This window comes from Marmota flaviventris, chromosome 3, assembly GCF_047511675.1.
Source record: "Marmota flaviventris isolate mMarFla1 chromosome 3, mMarFla1.hap1, whole genome shotgun sequence".
Classification (NCBI taxonomy): domain Eukaryota; kingdom Metazoa; phylum Chordata; class Mammalia; order Rodentia; family Sciuridae; genus Marmota; species Marmota flaviventris.
The window spans coordinates 15672095-15687528 of NC_092500.1; the positions used below are offsets into that span (position 1 = coordinate 15672095).

The 15434-nt window shown below is 35.2% G+C and overlaps 1 protein-coding gene across 6 annotated transcripts in view; it reads right to left on the minus strand.

The window, feature by feature from the left end:
* Polr3b (RNA polymerase III subunit B) overlaps nucleotides 1-15434 on the minus strand; it is a 129482-nt gene that overhangs the window by 70453 nt on the left and 43595 nt on the right. For all 6 annotated transcript variants that reach the window (XM_071609570.1, XM_027942168.3, XM_071609573.1 and 3 more), the window contains one exon: nucleotides 2288-2449. In XM_071609570.1, coding sequence (XP_071465671.1) covers nucleotides 2288-2449 — 162 coding nt within the window. The remainder of the gene's footprint in view (nucleotides 1-2287; nucleotides 2450-15434) is intronic.

The following is a 15434-nucleotide window of genomic DNA, read 5'->3' on the forward strand; positions in this document are numbered from 1 at the left end:
GAATATTTTCACTGATATGTGGAAGCTGACTCACAATAAGGGAGGGAGGGAGGAAAGTTCTGTAGATTAGATAAAGGGGAATGAAGGGAAGGAAGTGGGGATAGGAAAAGAGTGGAGTAAACCTAACATAATTTTCCTATATTCATATATGAATATACCACAGTGAATCCCACCATCATGTACATCCACAAGAATGGGGTCCTAATTAGTTAAAGATACATTCCAGGCTTGTATAATTATATCAAAATGGATTCTACTGTCATGTATAACTAAAAAGAACCAATTTTTAAAAAAGAACCTAATGACAACTATAAATATTTTCTTGAGAAAAATGTACAAAATACTATGAACACAAAATCTGACACTCAAATTTCAGGACGCAGACTTCTGGATCCCAGCTTAGACACCTTCATAGTAGATAAATTGCATGGCTACAAAAAGATATTAAGTGATCTGTTCATATTGAAATATATGACTTCGCTGGAGCTCCTTCACAAATTGAAGTTTTCTCTTCATTACAACAAAGCTCCATCACTTCAAAACCTTGAGTTTTTGATAATGTGGAAAAGAATTAATTCTAAGAAGAAATTCTATTATAAAACAAGGAAACAGAGCAAATACACAAATTAACTTATTTATATTGCTCATTTAGGTAACTCCATTTATCCTTGAAATGAGAAAGAATCTAGTAAACTAACTTATGCCCAGACAGAATAAATAAGGTAAAAAATAAGAATAAATATAATATAAGAATAAATAAGGTAAAAAAATATTTGGTAGAAAGCTAAAAATAAGGCAGCAGCTGATAGCAATCAGGAAGTAGGTAGGGAGTGAAGCCAAGATGTTCAGCATGAGAATTTGTCCCAGTATTCTGCAGGTTTTTTACAAAAGGGAGAAATAGTCAAAGAGTCTAAAAATATTAAGAATTCTACTAAAGCAACACTACAGAACATTATAGGTTCATCTTTCCTGGTCGCCTTCGTATTGGGGTACACCTGCCACAAAGCCTACTACTAATTTTCTTAATAAGCAGCCCTGTCAGGGAGATAAAGCAAAGCCACTAAGCAAAAAAACTATTCCAAACAGCTGTTGTGACCTAAAAAAATGGGTCAGGAAGCAAGGAAAAGCAGTTCTCACAAAAGCATGCTTAAAGAGCCTAAATGGCACAGAGGCAGGGTGCACCTCCACTTTAGGTGCAGCTATCACTATAGGTGCTGCTCACACAGACCACTGGAAATTTCCAAAGTCAACTACTGAAGCAGGTCTGCACTCATTCTCTCATTGTTATGGGAATCATTGTGTTGGGCTACACTACCCTTTTGTTGGGACAAGATCCCATCCATAAAACTAATTGTATGTCTGGCATCAAAAATGTGAACCAGACTTCATCAGATAGACCTATAGTTGCTATGCTTCAAAAATGGGAGCTAAAACCTATCTGATAACCTTTGGTGAATAGCTGGAGACCCTGAATATACAGCAGCTGCTGAGGACTGAATTCATTGCTCAGGAAAGGAACAGCTGATAGGTCTCTGAAGAATATAAGCTAAATGAAACATTAGGTTAAATGTGAAATGAAACATTTTTGTATTGTTTTGGACAAAACTTGCCAAATAATAAACCTGCCTGAAATACGTCAATTTTATTATACAAAAAAGAAAGTTAAAAGAAAAGGTTATTAAAAGAAAGGTTATTAATAGTTTAAAGAGAAGAATTTTCCCCTCCATGTGTTATCTATTTTCTTTTTGTCTTATATAGAAGGAAGTATAATTTGGCAGGAAAGTTACCAGTAGTCATGATACATTCTAAGACCCTGGTAGATGTCTGAAACTGCAGAAAGCACAGAACCCTGTACATCCTATGTGTTTTCTATACATAAGTAACCTATGATGAAGTTTGTTTTGTAAGTTAGGCCAGTAAGAGGTAAACAATAATAACTAACAATAAAATTTGAAAATTAAAATATACGGTAATAAAAGTTATTTAAAACTTATACATTTAATATTTTCAGATATCAGTTGAAGATGAGTAAATGAAACAAAGCATGGAAAGCAAAACCCACAGCTGAGGGAGGTTACTACAGCATTAAACTTTCAGGTTACTACAGTATTAAACTATTAGACAATTTACACTTTAGACTATGTTTTCCAAAGCAGAAAATTTTTATTTGTACATTCCTTTAAATTCATACACAAACACACACACACAACCTGGATTCTTGAAGTCCTTTAAATCTCCATTTCACTGAATAAATTCACAAACTCCAAAATCCTAAAAGAAGACTTACAGTGGAAATAGCATTCACCATGCCATTGGTGATCTGGTCTTGGCGCATGTGTTTCACAACGTCAAACTGGGCTGCTCTTTGTTTAGGAATCACCTGGTCTGCAATCTTCTTCATTTCAGAATTAAATTTTTTGAACAAATCTTCAAAAAGAAGAGATAAAAGCTAAAAGAAAAAAGAAAAAGAAAGAAAAGTATATGATGATTTTTCATAAAGCAAAACAGTGTTGAAGACTGAACCCAGGACCGCCCACATGCCAGCCAGCACCTCTGCCACTGAGCTCTACACACCACCCTTTAGGGCTGTTTCAATAAACTCTGAGGCTTTGTTTTTAAAATAAAAAAGACGAAGAAACTCTTAAAAATATGTATTTTAAAATTCAGTTTGACAGATACATACATGATTTTCTATATGCCTGACACTACAGTAGAGAGCAAAGATGGTAAGATCATCTTGCACTCAGAGACACCTTTAAACTAGTCACTTCCAGTTGTTTAGACTTCACTGACTAGAGACCTAATTTTTAATTTTATAAATAAAAACATTCAAACCAAAAAAAAGAGTATGTGTGTGTGTGTGTGGGGGGGGGTTACCAATAAAAAGTTAATGAAACCAAAGATGTAGAGCCACTTGAACTTTCCTGTAACACTGGTAAAAATGCAAATCAGTTAGAAAACAACCTGCCATTATTTACCCATCATTTATACCCAGTAGCTTCTCTCCTAGGTGTAGCCCCTACAGCAGTAGTTCTCAAACTTTAGAAGGGTCAGTAACCATGCCAAGGTTACATGCCGAGGACTGTTAAAACACAAAGTGCTAGCCCCACCCTTACAGTTTGTGACTCAGTAAGTCTAGGGTAGACAGTAATAATCTGCATTTCTAACAAGTACCCAGGAGAAGTCAGAGCAGCTGGAAGGAAGGGGCACTTTAAGAATCAGTATTCTTAGTGACAAACCTACATAAATAAGGTGCCAGAAACATACACTGGAGAAAAGATAGCATCTTCAACAAATGCTGCTCGGAAAATTGGAAATCCATATGTTGCAGAATGAAATGAAAACCCTATCTCTCACCCAACACAAAACTCAACTGAACATGGATCAAGGACCTAGGCATCAGACCAGAGACCCTGCACCTACTATAAGAAAAAGTAGGCCCAACACTCGAACATGTTAGCTTAGGACCTAATTACTCAACAAGACTCCTAAAGCACACGAGCTAAAATCAGTAATCAATAGATGGGATGGTATCAAACTAAAAAGCTTCTTCACTGCAAAGGAAACAATCAAGAATGTGAACAGAGAGGCTGGGGCTCAGTGGCAGAGTACTTGCCTAGCATGTGTGAGGCACTGGTTCGATCCTTAGCACCACATTAAAAAATAAACCAATAAAATAAAGGCATGCTGTCCATCTACAATTACAGAAAAAAAATGTGAAAAGAGAGCCTACTGAATGGGAGAAAATCTTTGCCACCTGCAAAGATAGAGCATGTATCTTCAGGATATATAAAGAACTCAAAAAACTTAACACCAAAAAAACAAATAATAAATGGGCTAAGGAACTGAACAGACACTTTACAGAAGAAGAAATATAATCAATCAACAAACATATGAAAAAATGTTCATCATCTCTAGCAATTAGAGAAATGCAAATCAAAACTACTCAGTCAGAATGGCAATTATCAAGAATATAAGCAATAATAAGTGTTGGCAAGGATGGGGGGGGAAGGTACATTCATACATTGCTGGTAGGACTGAAAATTGGTGCAAGCACTATGGAAAGAAGTATGGAAATACCTCAAAAAACTTGGAATGAATCCATCATTTCACCCAGCTATCCCACTCCTTGGTTTATACCCAAAGGACTTAAAATCAGCATACTGTGGTGACATAGCCACATCAATGTTCATAGCAGCTCAATACACAATAGCTAAACTATGGAAACAACTTAGATGCCCTTCTACAGATGAGTGGATAAAGAAAATGTGGTACATATTCTTTATATAATAATGTACATAATGATGGAATATTACTTAGCATTAAAGAAAAATGAAAATTATGGCATTTGCAGTTAAATAGATGGAACTAGAGAATATCACACTAAGTGAAATAAGTCAATTCCAAAAAAACAAAAGCTGAATGTTTTATCTGATAAGCAGATGCTGATTCATAGTGGGGTGGGGGAATAGGGAAGAATGAAGGAACTCTGGGTTTGTATAGAGGGGAGTTAGGGGAGGGGTGGGGTTGTGGAGATGGGAAGGATGGTAGAAAGAGACACACATTATTACCCTATATACATATATGATTACACTACTGGAGTGACTCTGAACCATATACAGCCAGAGGAATGAGAAGTTGTGCTCTACTTGTGTACTATATATCAAAATGCATTCTACTGTAAAATTAACTAATTAAAAAAAAAGAATACAAGTAACAATAAATGTTGGTGAGTATGGGGAAAAGGGTACCCTCATACACTGATGGTGGGACTGTGTATCAGTGTAATTACTCTGGAAAACAGTATGGAGATCCCATAGAAAACCTGGAATGGAACCACCACTTGACCCAGTTATTCCACTCCTTGGTATATATCCAAGGGAGTTAAAATGAGCATTCTACAGTGACAGACACATCAATGTTTATAGCAGCTCAATTCACAATAGATAAACTATGAAGTCAAACTATGTGCCCTTCAACAGATGAATGTATAAAGAAAATGTGGTATATATACACAATTGAGTATTTACTCAGCCAGAAAGAAGAATGAAATTATGGCATTTTAATTTATCCATATTAAACAGATAGAACTAGAGACCATCATACTAAGTGAAACAAGCCAGTCCCAAAAAAGGCCAAATGTTCTCTCTGATATGCAATGCTCACCCCCGAAGAATAGAAGTTCACTGGATTAGTCAAAGTGGAGGGAAGGACAGGGAGGGGGATGGGAATAGGAAAGACAGTAGAATGGATATAACTTTCTCACATTCATATATAAATACATGACCAGTGAAACTCCATATCATGTACAATTACAAGAATGGAATCCTAATAAATTATACTCCTTGTCAAATATACCCAAAGAACTTAAAATCAGCACATTATGTCAGAATACACTCCAATGTCATATATATCTATCTAAAAAGAACAAATTTTAAAAAACTCACAAATACCTTCCACAGGTTAAAAATAATAAATAAATAAATATCGGTGTTCTACAGAAATTTGTGTCTAATTGCATCAGGACATATACAATTTATTTGTAGCTGCACTATTTGTAACTGCTAAGAACTGGAAACCATAAAAATAATACTCAGACAAATTCTGTGGCAAGTTCACATATTGGAACATTAATAAGCGATGAAAATGAACAAAAAATAACTAACCATGAAATTATGGCTGGATCTTAAAAACATGACACTGAGTGAAAGAAATCAGATATAAAAAGAATGTATATGGTATGATTTCTTCTGTATAACATTAAAAAAACAGCACAACTAAACTATACTGGGAAAGGGTAAGGAAACCTTTCAGCCTTGCAAAGTCTTGGAAGGCAAGGGGAACCTGCACTCAGAATAAGGCAGAGGCAAGAGCTATCTATCTGACCTTGGGGGTGGAAGAGGAAACCTCCCTTGTTCTCTCCAGGTTTTGCACCTAGTAATAAAAGTCTACCATAGAGCAGGTCAGCACAACCTTCTGGCACCAATTCCAGAAGAGGTACTATACGAGAGGGAAGCAGTGGAGAGCAAAATACCATCTTTCACTGGGTTAAGGGATCCTGCACTGATACATAGCAGGGGCTGGGTCCCACTGGGAAGGGGCAGGAAATGGAAAGCTGTCCATTACAAAATTGGGAGACAGGAGAGAGTACCCATTCTCACCACTCCTGTTCAACACTGCAACAGGGCAAGAAAAGAAGTACCAATATAAATATTGGGGAAAAAAAGCAACAAAACTGTCTCTACTTCAGATAACACGAAAATCACTGGAAACAATGTTTATCAAACCTGCAAGCTAAGCTATAAGGCCAATAAATGAAAAGCAACTAGGTTTAAAACATTACTGAGAGAAATTAGAGAAAATCTCAGCAGGAGATACATAGCACATTCATGGATTAGGAGGCTAATATAATTTGGATGTCAGTTCTCTCTAAATTTATATACAGATTCAAATACAATATTAATCAAAAGCTTGCAGGTATTTTTTTTAAGTACTTGTAAAAATGGATAAGCTAATTTTTAAATTTAAGAAACAGGTTAAAATTTCTAACTTTATAATGATACTCAGAAAAAGAAGGGAAAAAATCCTTGACTACTTATCTCTGGAGGAAATTGGAGACATAAACCATTATTCTGCAAACTGTTTTTTAAAAAACACTGTCCTTCCCACATAGATTATGTGCCAGGGTAACCAAAGATGTGATAATAAAACTATTCCTTATTTTAAAATTCCAGTTAATAAATGCATTAAAATGAAAATATTAGAATATCCCCATTTTGTATGACCTAATGAAATAATAAATCGAGGAAATGATCACCATAAAATAAAACCATCAGGAAAAAAGTTAATGGGAAACATTACAATGGAAGAATCGGGACCCAAAACCTAAACCCAAAGATCAATTCCAATGGCACAAAACAAATACATACAACCATACAACCACATAATACTACCATCCATAAAGTGTTTGGAGAAGGGGTGCCAAACCACAGTAGCATTTAATCTCTAGATTTAATTGCTGGTTAATAAGAAATTCAGGAAAGAGAGGAGAAAAAACAATATGTATATATGTTAAAAGACATCACGAGATTTATGCTGTGTCCAGGTGTTAAGAGTAATTTTTATTTTTATCTTATCATTGATTTTTAATTTCGTTCCATTATGATCTGATATAACGCAGGATATTATCTCTATTCTTTTGTATTTGCTAAGAATTATTTTGTGTCCTAAAATATGACCTATTTTTGAAAAATGTTCCATGTGCAACTGAGAAAAAAGTATATTCAGACACTGATGGATGAAATATTCTATTTTTGTGTTAAATCTAAATTATTAATTGTATTTTTTAGTTCTACAGCTTCTTTATTCAGTTTTTGTTTGGAAGATCTATCCAGTGATGAGAAGAAAGGAACCCTTCCAAACTTATTCTATGAAGCCAATATCACCCTCATACAAAACCAGACAAAGATACATCAAGGAAAGAAGACTTCAGACCAATATCCTTGATGAATACAGATGCAAAAATTCTCAATAAAATACCAGCAAATTGCTTACAAACACACTTTAAAAAGATAGTGCACCATGACCAAGTGGGGTTCATCGCTGGGATGCAAGTTTGGTTCAAAAACAAGGGAATCAACAAATATAATTCACCATACCAATAGACTTAAAAGCAAGAATCACATGATTATCTCAACAGATACAGAAAAACTATTTAACAAAATACAGCATCCATTCATGTTTAAAACACCAGAAAAAAATAGGCATAAAATGATCAACATTTTAAAAGCTATATATGACAAACCCAAAGCCAACATCATTCTAAATGGAAAAAGACTGAAAGCATTCCCTCTAAAAATATGAATAAGACAGGGATACCACTCATGAAATTCTTCTGGAAACACAAGAGGCCAACCACTTCTATTTAACATAGTTCTCAAATCTCTAGCCAGAGCAATTAAGGTACACAAATGGGGGGGGGGGGGGTGCTAAAACTAGCTGTTTGCTGATAACATGATCCTGTATTTAGAAGACCCAAAGAACTCCACCAGAAAACTTCTATAACTCACAAATGAATTCAGCAAAGTAGCAGGATATAAAATTAACACTTATAAATCAATTGCATTCCTATACACCAATGACCAACTAGCTGAAAGAGAAATTAGGAAGACCATATCATTCACAATAGCCTAAAAAAAAAAAAAAACCACCCCTGGGAATCAATCTAACAAAAGTAGTGGAAGACCTCTACAATGTAAATTACAGAAAGAAGCTGAAGAAGACTTTAGACGATAGAAAGACCTCCCATGTTCATGGATAGCTAGAATTAACATTGTCAAAATGGCCATACTAACAAATCCAATACAGATTCAATGCAATTCCCATCAAAATTTTAATGACATTTTTCATGGAAATTGAAAAAGCACTCATGAAATTCTTCTGGAAAAACAAAAAGCCAAGAATAACCAAAGCAATCCTTAATGAGAAAAGCAAAGCAGGAGACATCACAATATCAGATCTTAAATGATACTAAAAAGCTATAGTAATAAAAACTGCATGATATTGATACTAAAACAGGCAAAACCACCAATGGAACAGAAGACAGAGAGACAAATCCATAAAAATACAGTTAACACATACAACACAAGGTGCCAATAACATACAGTGGAGTAATGATGGCCTCTTCAACAAATGCTGCTGGGAAAACTGGAAGTCCATATATAGTAGAATGAAATTTAATTTCTACCTCCCACCCTGCACAAAACTCATATCAAAGTGAATCAAGGACCTAGGTATTAGACCAGAAACCCTACACATACTAGACGAAAAGGTAAGCCCAACACTCCAACATACAGGCACAGGAACTGACTTCTTTAATAAGACTCCTAAAGTGCAAGAAGTAAAATCAATAATCAATAAATGGGATGGCATCAAACTAAAGTTTCTTCACAGCAAAGAAATCAATCAAGAACATGAAAAGAGAGCCTACAGAATGGGAGAGAATCTTTGCTACCTGCCCCTCAAACAGCATTAATTTCCAGGATATATAAAGAACTCAAAAAACTTAACAACAAAATAAAACTAAATAACCCAATTAATAAATGGGCAAAGGAACTCAACAGGCACTTCACAAAAGAAGAAATATGAATGGTCAACAAATATATGAAAAAATGTTCAACATTTCTAGCAATTAGAGGAATAAAAATTAAAACTACACTGAAATTTCATCTCACTCCCATCAGAATGGCAATTATTAAGAATACAAGTAACAATAAATGTTGGTGAAGATGTGGGGAAGGGTACACTCATATATTATTGGTGGAATGTAAATTGGTATAACCACTCTGGAAAGCAGTATGGAGACTGCTCAGAAAACTTGGAATGGAGCCACTATTTGACCCAGCTATCCCACACCTTGGTATATATCCAAGGGAGTTAAAATCAGCATACTACAGGGACACAGCCACATCAATATTTATAGCAGCCCAATTCACAATAGCTAAACTATGGAGCCAACCTAGGTGCCCTTCAACAGATGAATGGATAAAGAAAATGTTGCATATATACACAGTTGAGTACTACTCAGCCACTAATAAGAATGACTATATGACATTTGCCTGCAATGGATGGATCTGCTAAGTGAAGTAAGCCAGTCCCAAAAAATCAAAGGTTGAATGTTTTCTCTGATAAGTGGAAGCTAACTCACAATGAGGATGTGGTGAGTGAGGGGGAGAATAGAAGTACAGTAGTTTAGACAATGGAGAATGGAGGGAAGTAGGGGGGATAAGCAAAGGAAAGACAGTGGAATGAATCTGACAAAGTTTTCCAATATAACTATATGAAAATGACACAGTGAATCCCACCAGCATGTACATCCATAAGAGTGGGATTCTAACTAGAATAAGATATATTCCATGCTTTTATAATTATATCAATATGAATTCTGCTGTCATATAACTAAAAAGGACCAATTAAAAAAAAAAAAAAAGACACCATAGAGAATGATGGTTCATGATGGTTAATTTTAGGACTTAACCTGACTGCATTATGGGATTCCCACACATCTGATAAAGCAACTTCTAAGTATGTCTATGACAGTGTTTCTGGAAGACCAGCATCTGAATCAGAGAACTGAGTAAGGAGACCTGCCATCCCTCAGTGTGGGTATGCACTATCCAATCTGTTGAGGATCTGGGTAGAAGAAGATATTTCCCTCACTCTTTCTGGAGCAGCCCCCCATCTACTCCTGCCCTTGGTTATCAGAGCTCCACATTCTTCTATCTTTCAACTCCATAACTTGCACCAGTGGATCCCCAGGTTCTCAGGTCTTTAGCCTCAGACTGAAGCTACAACACCAGCTCCCTTACTGGCTTCTGTGGATCTCTGACAGCACATTATGAGACTTCCCTGCTTTCATAATCAAGTGAGTCATTTTCATAATAAATTTTTCTCTCTCTTTCTCTCTCTCCCTCCCTTCCTCCCTCCCTCCCTCCCTTCCTCCCTCCCTCCTGTTTCTGTTTCTCTGATGAACCCTAATACAAGGATGTTATCATCAAAACCCAGAAAGTAGACAATTCTTAGTACAAAGGATCTACTTTCTTCATATACACAGATACACTTTCTAGATTTTAAAAAAACAAAACAAAATAAAAAACCCTTAAGAGACATATCAACAAATTCTATAGAAACAACATTTATGGGGAAATCTAAATACACCACGAATCTTTGATGATAGGAGGTAACTATTCTTTAAAAATTTTAGGTGTGAATGGGGCATGATGGTGCATGACAGTAAGTTCAGCTACTCTGGAGGCTGAGGCAGTAGGATTGCCAAGTTTGAGGCTAGCCTGGGCATCTTAGCAAGATGCTATCTCAAAATAAAATAAAAAGGACTGTGGATGTAGCTCAATGGTATAGTGCTAGCCTGTATACGACCCTCAGTTCAAACGCTACTGCCACCAAAAGAAAAAAAAAATTAAGTATGAAAACAGTGTTATGGCTTTTTTTTTTTTAATTATCTTTTAGAGATACATTTCAAAGTCTTCTTAGAATGTGATTTGATATCTGAAATAATCATGTGATCTGGGAAATGGAGGCAGCATAAGAGGGAACTGAGGAGAATACAGATAAAACAAGTTTTGGGATGGATGTATGGGAGCTAATTTTACTATTCTATTTATGTACATGTTTAATTTTTTAATATTTTTAGTGAAAAAAACCTATCAAAAACTCCCAAAAGGATTTAGAAATAAATCTAACAAAAGAGGTACAAGGCCTTCATGAAGAAAATTAGAAATCTTTCTTGAAAGACATCAAAGAAAACCTAAATAAATGAAAAGAGCAAAATATTTATTATATGATTAATATTTTAAGATTACAAATTTTCTCCAAATTTGATCTGCATAATTCCAATTTTAATGAAAAAATAACAGACTAATTCTAAACTTTATATGGAAAAGCTAACACACACATAGCCAACATACTCATCTTTGAAAATCAAATGAAAACAGATTCCTTATTCAATTTCAGAAGAAATGAAGAACAAATACCAAAGGCCTTTTTAAAATATAAAGAACACAAACTATTGAAAGAGCTAATAAAGCTGACCACAAACTTGTAGATACTGAAGTATCAGAGTTAAAAAAAAAAAAAAAAAAACCTTAACCTGGGATAGGACATCCACAACACATACAAATGATTAAAAATTAGAATTCAAAATATACAAAAAAAATATCCTTGAAACCAATAAGGAAAATGCAAATAACCTAAAAGGCATTTCAAGGAAAAGAACAACAGGACTGGTTAATACCAAATGGAAAAGGCTCCACCTTATCAGTGATATGAGGTAGGAAATATACAGTAAGACCAAAAGGAGATCATTTTACATCCACTCTACAGACAAAAAATTTAACATCTGATACCAAGTCTTGGATGGAGATCATCAGGAACTGATATACAAATAGTCGGAAGCTAGTTTGACATTTTCCAGTTAGACTGAAGGTTTAACTCAGCTCCATGAACAGGCAATCCTCTTTGTAGAAACTGAAATATATGGAAGCCAGGCCAATATTAATTATTTTTAATATTTTCTTAAAATATATTTTTTTAGTTATGTATGGACTCAATGACTTTATTTGTTTTCATGTGGTGCTAGGATCTAATCCAGTGCCTCACACTTGTGAGGCCAGTGCTCTACCATTGAGCCACAACTCCAGCCCAAATAATGTTAATATTTTCAAAAAAGGGAAATGATGAAGTTCTTGGTCAATAGAATGGATAAAGTGATATTTACCTTATTCTATCTGCATACAATGGAATATAATACAAAAATGAAAATGAATGGTGAATCTTTAAAATAATGCTGAATGAAAAAAATGTTGCAAGAAAGTTATATGGTATGAATCCATTTTTATAAAGCTCAAAAGTAAGCAAAACTTATAATAAGATTTTAAAACTTTAAAATAAAAAATGTAAATGATGTAATAAATCAAGAAAATAATAAACAAGTATTTTGAATGGTGGGAAGAAGAGAAAAAGACTAGAGTAACAAGTAAATAGAATGGTATTGATGATCTGTATAATTCTTAAGTTGGGCTGGGTAGTGACTTTGAGAGTGTTCATTTTATTTGTACCCTTCATAACTTACATATGTAATATATTTTAATGTTAAAAAAATCACACAATAAAAATTAAATGCTATTAAACAACAGTGACATATTTTAAATAGTATGGTCATGAAAGCCAAATCAATGAGATGAAACAGGAATTTACAAAAACAGTGTAAGATGGTCTGTTTCCAGAATTGTGTAATAGTTTCTAATAGATGGATTCCTCTACAGATAATAAAGTCTGGACAAAACATTTAAAACTCCTTGAAGGCACTAGAAGGCAAAAATTAGAGCGTGAGTATCACTGAATGATACTGAACGAAGAACCAGAGTTAGTGGATTTGAGTAGCTGGAAAGTAAAGGGAAATCTCAGAAATGAGAGAACCACACAAAGAAACCCCTGAATTCTGTATATAAACTTTACCCAAATCTAGCTGACTCCTAAACTCCATACACATTGAAAGATGTGCCTCATGTACTCCAAAGATCCAAATACACGGTGGGGGGAGTTGTGACTACTTTGATCCACAGGATAAGATGAGTGGTGGTGTGTAACTTTGAGGACTAGGCACTAAGGTCATGCAGTTTCTGTCTTGCTCACTCTCAGGAGTACTGAGCCACCCTGATACAACACTGGAAAGGCCAGGTCCTCACTGAACCTCACCTTCAGCTCTCCCTGGAATCCCATAGCAGAATACTACCCGTGACCTCCGAAACAGAAGTATCAAATAGCCAAGTCCTGCCTGAGCACTTGACCTGAAAAATCGTGGAGTCCAAAAAAACTGGTTGTTTTAAGCCACTGTTTTGGGATAGCCTGTGACACAGCAACAGATAACCAGAACAACAGCTACATTAAATTCACAAAGAGGAAAAACTAAGAAGGTGGCTTACCAGAAATAAAAAATGGGCACACTTGTTTAATATTAAACATAATAGATATTACAAATACTAAATCCCCCTGAAAATTAACTGTACTAGCTAGCTCCTATTCTTTCCTTTGTAAGTATTATTTTTTTTCTTTACAGAGCAAGAAAAAAAGCTCAATATATTTGTGATCTGATCTAAATTAACTAATAAAACATGATAGTACTATGGGGATATTACATTTATACTAATTATTAACATAAAGAATTCTGATATTGAGTGAAGTTTAAACTAAAGATTTGCCAAATTCCATACTGACTACATTTGTGAACGTTTACAATGAACAAGATAATTTTTTTGATTCTCAATGAAGAATATATTCAAAGTAAATGAGTCTTCCCCTCTAGTTAGTACTGAAAAAGAATTTCCTAAATGGGATTAAATTTTATGCTTTTCCTCCTTAAACTAGACATATCTTTCCATTTTTCTATTAAAACCAACTTTGCAGATAGGGCAGCTAGGATCTGGGACTTGAATTTACTGTTGGAGTGTTCTAAAAAGAAAACTTCCTCCTCTGAGAGCTTAATCCTCTCTTACAGTCAGACCCAGCAGTTTCACTCATGGAAAGAAAGAATATAGGAATGGAAGCAGGTGCAGAGGGGTGAGAGGGGATGAAGAAGCCCATTCCAGCCACTTCCTGTGGAAACTGGCAAAAAGAACTTGAATAAGCATCCTGAACAGAATCAAATGCCCTTAACCTACACCACAAAAGCTCAGTTCTCTTTTAATTAGTTCCTACACTTAGACACTTTTGTCTCAAATTATGACAAAGTTTTTTTTTTGGATCCCAGCTGAATTTGTTGCAGCCACCTAATTCAAAGGCAAGGAAATGTACCAAACAAGTGAAAACTAAGAGCACAGTCAACAGAAAAACTGCCTCATTAATAAATTTCTCCACTCTTACATTTTCAACTTAGGAGAAATAATGTTGTCCAGTTACCAGAGCAGTGAGAAATTACAAGGCCAAGACACACCAAAAAATCACATTATTTAGGTCAAGAAGAAAATGATTAAAAGGGATGGAATGCTGGTGATAATATTGAATACCTTTCATTGCTAGTTTGAGGCCTTTCTGTCTGCTTAAGACAGGAGCACTATTGAGCAAATCAAATTTAAGGAAAATATGCTGACAGCTCATCAATTGATTTTCAATGAAAATGCTAAAAAAATTAATAAAGAAGTTAAGCTGCTGAAATACAGTTTCACCAATTAGCTTAATGTCAGAGAATTCTAATTAGGCGTCTTGAGATTGCTATTTAGTGTTTAAGCCTTCAGAGTGCCAAATTCTCCTTTTCACACAAACTGGTTGCAAAATTAAAGACATTAGGCAGCCTTAATTACATTATCAGAACAGCTGGGATTAGGCAATCTCTGAAGTCAAGACGGCATTCTTTTGTCACAGGGTGGAAATCCCTGGCTTTCCAGGGTGCCGGATTTTGGTGCCATTCCATATCTCACCCATACAAAGCAAGCTGCATTAGAAACAAAAAAATTTGCAGACAAAGAATAGAGTAATGTGCAGCAAATAATGAACACATTACCGAAAAAGAAAAGGTAGGTGAAAAGATTAAGCCTGAAATCGGTAGGTTTTGCTAACACCTCTACTGGCGGCTGGCCTGCCAACCCTCTGGTGGCAATAAGACTGAGGAAAAGCTCTGTGAACCGGCTGGGCCAGTGGAGACAACTCTGTTATCTAAAGCTGAAGCACATTTATACTCCCTCATCCCATGGGGTGTGAAATTAGCAGCTCTTGTTTTTACACATTTTTGCCAACACAATGCCTTTTATGTCTTTACATTGTTTATAAAGCTATGTTTTCTTGCACAAGGGAACCCTCTTCTTAATTCTAATTTCTTAAGCAACAGGATAGTCTCCTTTCCCCCTCACCCTACTCCATTCCTT